The sequence below is a fragment of the Cavia porcellus genome, unplaced genomic scaffold (genome assembly GCF_034190915.1).
Source record: "Cavia porcellus strain 051 isolate PalLab524CR breed Dunkin Hartley unplaced genomic scaffold, mCavPor4.1 scaffold_50, whole genome shotgun sequence".
Classification (NCBI taxonomy): domain Eukaryota; kingdom Metazoa; phylum Chordata; class Mammalia; order Rodentia; family Caviidae; genus Cavia; species Cavia porcellus.
This window is the reverse complement of record NW_026947533.1, coordinates 3,810,263-3,816,870: the sequence shown is the minus strand read 5'-3', so window position 1 is coordinate 3,816,870 and position 6,608 is coordinate 3,810,263. Positions and strand designations below refer to the sequence as shown.

Genomic DNA, 6,608 nt, shown 5'->3' with positions numbered 1-6,608 from the left:
AGGTCCTCCAGCATTGGCTATGGTTCATTCACTGACCCTTTTGCCTCTTGCTGTTGGCAAGGGTGATTTAGGGTTCGCAGAACCCTGGCTTCACTATGACAGTAGAAAACTCAAGTATCATCTTTGAAATACACTGCTGGCCTGGTACCTCCACCATCTTAGGCATTGGAAGGAGCTTGGGAAGACACTGGCTATGATGCTTTTTGTAGCTTCTAGAGCAGAAATGAGCTAGATCTATGCTCTCTTTCCTCAGAGTAGCAGATCTGAAATGTCTGAAGTTTATTAATGTCTGTAATGCAGGGCCTCATAGCCACAATGGCTCAACTTAAACTTGGGCTTTTTTGTATCTATAATGATCTCCTAAATTTATATTCTCTTATTTCCATCCTCAGGACAGGTAGTGACAAAGGTCCTGAGGATTCAGAGATTTGTAGTAGTGTGCGTCATTGGAGAAAGGCTTCCCAAACACCTGGTGAACTCCTGTGTATTATACAGATCATTGCAAATTATTTCTGAACATAATTATTTAGGTGGCACCACTGCTCACAGACTAGGTTTGTGGGAATAGCCATAGAGTTTTGAAGTCTGAGAAAAATGAAGCAAATATGAAGTTTTATCAAGGCTAGGGTAAAAGTTTGTGAAGGACTAATTCCAGAAATTGCTACATGTTAAATTCTCGTCGAAAAATGCTGAAATTTAGGCATTTGCATGGACATATACTGGGGATATCCTTCTGAATGGAAAGGAATACAGGTGTCATCTCTGAATTAAGAGCTGATTTAGTAGCTTGGTTGTACATAGACAGTTTAAATATGGAAATGCTCTGCAATGGACTTGTCTAAGTGGTGTAAAGGAAGAACTATCAATAGAAATTTTTCATTTATATCAAAAGTTAGGCATGAAGGGTTTTCTGCTTAGGATGGAACAGAGGAGTGTGGAAAGGATGTGAAAATGATTGACAGGATTTAGGAAGCAAATAGCAGGACATACAACAGAGAAGGTCTTTACTGAAAGTCAGGTAGTTCTTAGAGTAAGTATAAAGTTAAAGTTGGGTTCTGATTGCTTCATTGAGGTGATCAACACCAGCTCTGGCAACAATCAGTATTCCACATGCCTGTCAACCTATGAATTTTGTGTTTCATACTTGAGATCTAATTTTGATTATCTCTACTTATGCCCCAGTGTCATGAAGGTGAAATTTGAATATTTTTGTAGCAAGGATCAAACTCATGATCTATGCTTTCCAGGCAGGCGGTCATGCCAGTGAGCTAAATACTCAACTATGAACATATTTTCTGTGTAGTATGAAAGATATCCACATTGTTTCTCAGAAAGTGTTGAGTATTGTTGGAGTTTTTCTGTATTGTATGGCTATAATTTTTTTAAAACAAACCAAAGCTGTTTTATGTAATCACTTTTTAGATTTCACATTGTTTGTGGGGTATCTCAGTCAGGGTTTGTCTATTTTAGACAGCTCTGTAACTTTAGGATAGCCGCAAGTTCAAGGAAGAACTCCATCACCAGCCTCCCAACATATAATTCTTATATCTGAATTGAAAGTGATCACTTGGTGACAGTGAGCTATAATTTACAGCTTGGGCCTGTTTTCATTTTATATACATATTTTTAAAATATAGCTGTTTTCCACTAACATTTGAGTTATTATTTATGTACCATATTTGATGTTATATATGTTTTGTTCTATGAAACCAAATTCATATTTCAAAATGCTGCTTAACTATATTAAGAACAAAGTACTCACTGGCCTAAATGAGATTTGAAGATACATCTTCCATAGTCTATCAAAGTGATTGATGAGACTTTTTTTCTTTTTTTAAATTTTGAAATAGATAAAATACAACAGAAGAAGGCAGAATAAGCCCAACTAAGATCATACAGTGAAATTGGTACACAACTTCACAACAGGTTACTGGGATAACAGTAGTAGGTATCACAGTATATTTCATTATCTTTATAATAGTTTTTCTTTCAAACATGTATATCAAAATGAGATGAAATACAGAACATTATAGAACTTATCAAAACAGAATATTGAATAGAGCAGTACCATTAATCAGTATAGAGCCAAACAGTAATAAAAATATTTGCCTTCAAAGAGATAGTAGAAGAAAGTCCCCCTTATTTGCTATGGTCAACTTCCAGGAGACGCTCAGATTTCTGGTTCATTTGCTAACGGGGTTGGGGGGGTAGGGGAGTGACAGGAGTAGAGGGGTAGGGGAAATGGAATATTTGACTCTAGGTGGTGCATCAGTAGGTTCACTATTGCTTAGTAGAGAGACAGGATGGTGTTTGGTTTCACAGCATCCTAAGTTTCAATATTGCATGTATCTCAGGAGCTGCTGCTGGTTATCCCCCTGGAAGGACTGCAGTTTGGAGACTGCCACTGCTCACCAGGGAGGGCAGATGCTTGCCTGGCTTCCCAGTGTCCTAAGTTCCAACATGGCATGGATCTCAGGAGCTGCAGCTGGTTCTCCCCCTGGAAGGGCTGCAGTCGGCCAAACCGCCACCACTTACCAGGGAGTGGTGGTGCTTGCTTGGCTTCCCAGTGTCCTAAGTTCCAATATTGCATGGATCTCAGGAGCTGCTGCTGGTTTTCACCCTGGAAGGGCTGCAGTCTGCCAAACCACCACCGCTGACCAGGGAGAGGAATTGCTTGCTTGGCTTCCCAGTTGATTGATGAGATATTTATTTGTCTCTGTGCTTTGTGGTTGCTGGTCTTGCAGGCTTCTCACTGTGAGCTGTACTTTAGAGACAGTGCACAGGGAATCTTGCAGTGACTCAGCACAAGAATCAGTGCTCCTATTTGCCTGTTACATTAGCAGTGAGTTAAAATCTAGCATCAACTTTGCTGTCTTCAAAAATGTGTATATACACAAAATTAATGACAAAGACATGGATTTAATTTGAAGAAATCAGTCTTCATTCAGCTGTTTTTTTCATTTTATTAGTTTAGTTTTGTTTTATTGAGAAAAGCTTTCTGTATGTATATCAGCTGGATTTGAATATCCTATGGAGCCTAGAATTGCCCTGACCTCAGCAAAACCATCCTGGCTCAGTCTTTTGAGTGCTGGGATTATATATATGCACCAACACACTTTGCTTTTGATTCAGATTTGTAGGAGAGAGTTTAAGATATCCCAAAACTGGGGTCTCAATCTTCCTTTGAGAAATATATGTATGATCCTTTAGGACGCAGTGATCTTTGAGGATGTGGTCGTGAACTTCAGCAATGAAGAGTGGACTTTGCTGAGTCCATTCCAAAAGAACCTCTACAGAGATGTGATGGGCGAAACTGTTAGCAACATGATTGCGATAGGTAAGGATGAAATCTTTTTGTCACTCACGCTGTCAGAATATTGTTTGTTGCTCATCAATGCTGTTTCATTAAAAAGAACATGAAAATATTTTTAAAACTACCTCAAATCTGGACACGTTATATCATATATCTAAACAAAACGTATTAATTTGTATATATTACTCTAATGAGTCCTGGTATTTCTATGTCTACAATTCAGGAGGACTTGGGAATATCCAGGAAGCTGAAAAAGAATGCAAAATTTACTGGAGATACTTAAGGTAATCCACATTCACAAGGACAAGGAATGTTCCTGAGTAATTATGAGTCAATAGAAAAATGACCACCATTCAATTTAATGTCAATAATATTCTCTGAAGATATGTAAGCTAGGGTATGTATAATGAGTGAATTAAATCATGGAAATGTATGACATTGCATATAGATGTATACAAAAGGCATACACTTTGAGTTATGACATTCTGTCTTCAGTTTTTGTACACATATATACATGTGAATGCAACACATTCATTATCTAACAATTTTTGTACCAATATATACATGTGAATGCAACACATTCATTATCTATAAATTGCTAAGATTGCAATAGATTTGAAATAAAACTGAGTGCTCGTGTTTCCAAGCCATGTTCTAGAGAATCAGCCATTCTAATTAAAATTCTTAGTAGGCTGGTGGAATGTTAATGCACTCATTTTGAATATCAGTATGCAGTTGTCTTTAGAAATTGATCCCCTCATACTTGTCCTGGATATTTTTAAAATCTCAAAATCCACATAAAATACTGATACATGCTTACTCACATACAAAACAGATCAAGTTATAACAGATCAGACCATGAAGCTAGGCTGTCTATCCCTATATTGGTGGAGAAGGAAAATGTTAATAGACTCTCTGTGATTGTGCATTCTTATAAACCCAGCACACTATGAATCACATTTTGCAGAATGGCAAATTCAAGTTCAAACTTCAAAGCTTAATGATCAATGAAAGTCTCTTAAAACAGATTTTAAAAAGCTATAGATATTATGCTAATACCTGTTGTTCATTTCCAGCCTGGAAAAGAAAAAAATGTTTTACATAATGTCAAAAAATAAATAATATAATGTCATTTGCCATAAGAAACAGATGGGCCTTTCCCCCAGCATTTGAGAGAAATAGCTCAGCTATAAAACCTAAAAGGTCACAGGGTTTCTTTTAGATAAGAAACCAAAATAAAAATTGTGGAATGAAGCAAAAGAGAATTAATAGAGAAAAGTAAGACTGACCATATGAAAAAGGGAACTACAAGTTAAGGACAGAAGCAAGATTGTGATGGGGAACCATATCAGAATGATCTGTCTGTGATACACGTAAGTGCCCATGCCCAAAGAGAAGCTAAATATTCTGCATTTCATAAGGTACCACCTTTTAAGATTTCTAAATGTGTACCAGTCTTTTGGGAATGGCTGTTTTCAACATATCTTACAAGGCCATTCTGTTGCTTCATGGTCAGAATTTCTTAGGCATTAAAAACAGAACTTGACATTAATGCAGTCATTAAACTGAGACCCATTTCACTGTGAATTTTTCTTTTTTTTTTAATTTAATGTAAGGAAAGATTAAATAAAACAAAGTAAGTAGAAATAATACTACATTTAAAGTGAAAATGAACAGTAAGAAATCACAAGACGATGATTACATATGCTGCTCATAGAAATAGTTAATCAAATACAAAAGTGAAACATATGAAATAGGGATTCAAAAAGCAAGACTGCAAACAGTTTTATTCAACTCTCCAACAAAACTTAGTAATATGGTTATCAATCTGATATATGATTTTTTTCTTTACAGAAATGACAAGCTAGGGAAATTCTATGGACATACATCTTGGAATCTGTGTAAAGAAGTATTCCTTTGTACTGCAGGAGGTAATGTGAATGTGAAAGAAACAGAAACACACCCCAATGTTCAGACCCATGAAAAATATTGCAGTGGAGGGAACCCCTATGTATGTAAGAAATGTGGGAAAGGTTTTAACACATGGGGAAATTGTGAGAAGCATGAAAGAATTCACACTGGAGAGAAACCTTATGTATGTAAGCAATGTGGGAAAGCTTTTATGACACAAGGACATTGTAAGGAACATAAGAGAATTCACACTGGTGAGAAACCTTATGTATGTAAGCAATGTGGGAAAGCTTTTACCACACATAGATATTGTAAGGTTCATGAAAGGATTCACACTGGAGAGAAACCTTTTGTATGTCAGCAATGTGGGAAAGCTTTTAACACACAGGGATATTTTAAGAAACATGATAGAATTCACACTGGAGAGAAACTATATGTATGTAAGGAATGTGGGAAAGCTTTTAACACACGTGCACATTGTAGGATTCATGAAAGAATTCACACTGGAGAGAAACCCTATGTATGTAAGCAATGTGGGAAAGGTTTTAACACACGGGGAAATTGTGAGAAGCATGAAAGAATTCACACTGGAGAGAAACCCTATGTATGTAAGCAATGTGGGAAAGGTTTTAACACACGGGGAAATTGTAAGAAGCATGAAAGAATTCACACTGGAGAGAAACCCTATGTATGTAAGCAATGTGGGAAAGCTTTTATGACACAAGGAAATTGTAAGGAACATGAGAGAATTCACACTGGCGAGAAACCTTATGTATGTAAGCAATGTGGGAAAGCTTTTACCAAACACGGACATTGTAAGGAACATGAAAGAATTCACACTGGTGAGAAACCATATGTATGTAAGCAATGTGGGAAAGCTTTTACCCAACATAGACATTGTAAGCGACATGAAAGAATTCACAGTGCAGAGAAACCATATGTATGTAAGCAATGTGGGAAAGCTTTTAAAACACAGGGAGATTGTAAGAAACATGAAAGAATTCACACTGGAGAGAAACCATATGTATGTCAGCAATGTGGGAAAGCTTTTAAAACACAGGGAGATTGTAAGAAACATGAAAGAATTCACACTGGAGAGAAACCATATGTATGTCAGCAATGTGGGAAAGCTTTTAACACATGGGCAGGTTGTAAAAAACATGAAAGGCTTCATACTGGAGAGAAACCCTATGTATGTAAGCAATGTGGGAAAGCTTTTACCACACATAGATATTGTAAGGTTCATGAAAGAATTCACACTGGAGAGAGACCATATGTATGTAAGCAATGTGGGAAAGCTTTTACCACACATAGATATTGTAAGAAACATGAAAGAATTCACACTGGAGAGAAAACGTATGTATAAGCAATGTGGGAAATATTT

General features: G+C 36.7%; 1 protein-coding gene across 1 annotated transcript; it reads left to right on the top strand.

Annotated features, from left to right (window-relative positions):
• Positions 1 to 5,477: 5,477 nt before the first annotated feature.
• Positions 5,478 to 6,254, top strand: LOC134475061 (zinc finger protein 431-like; the record flags this gene model as incomplete). The annotated part of the gene is made up of 1 exon (XM_063244441.1): positions 5,478 to 6,254. A coding segment is annotated over one exon (777 nt), but the record flags the coding sequence as incomplete, so codon positions are not given.
• Positions 6,255 to 6,608: the final 354 nt, after the last annotated feature.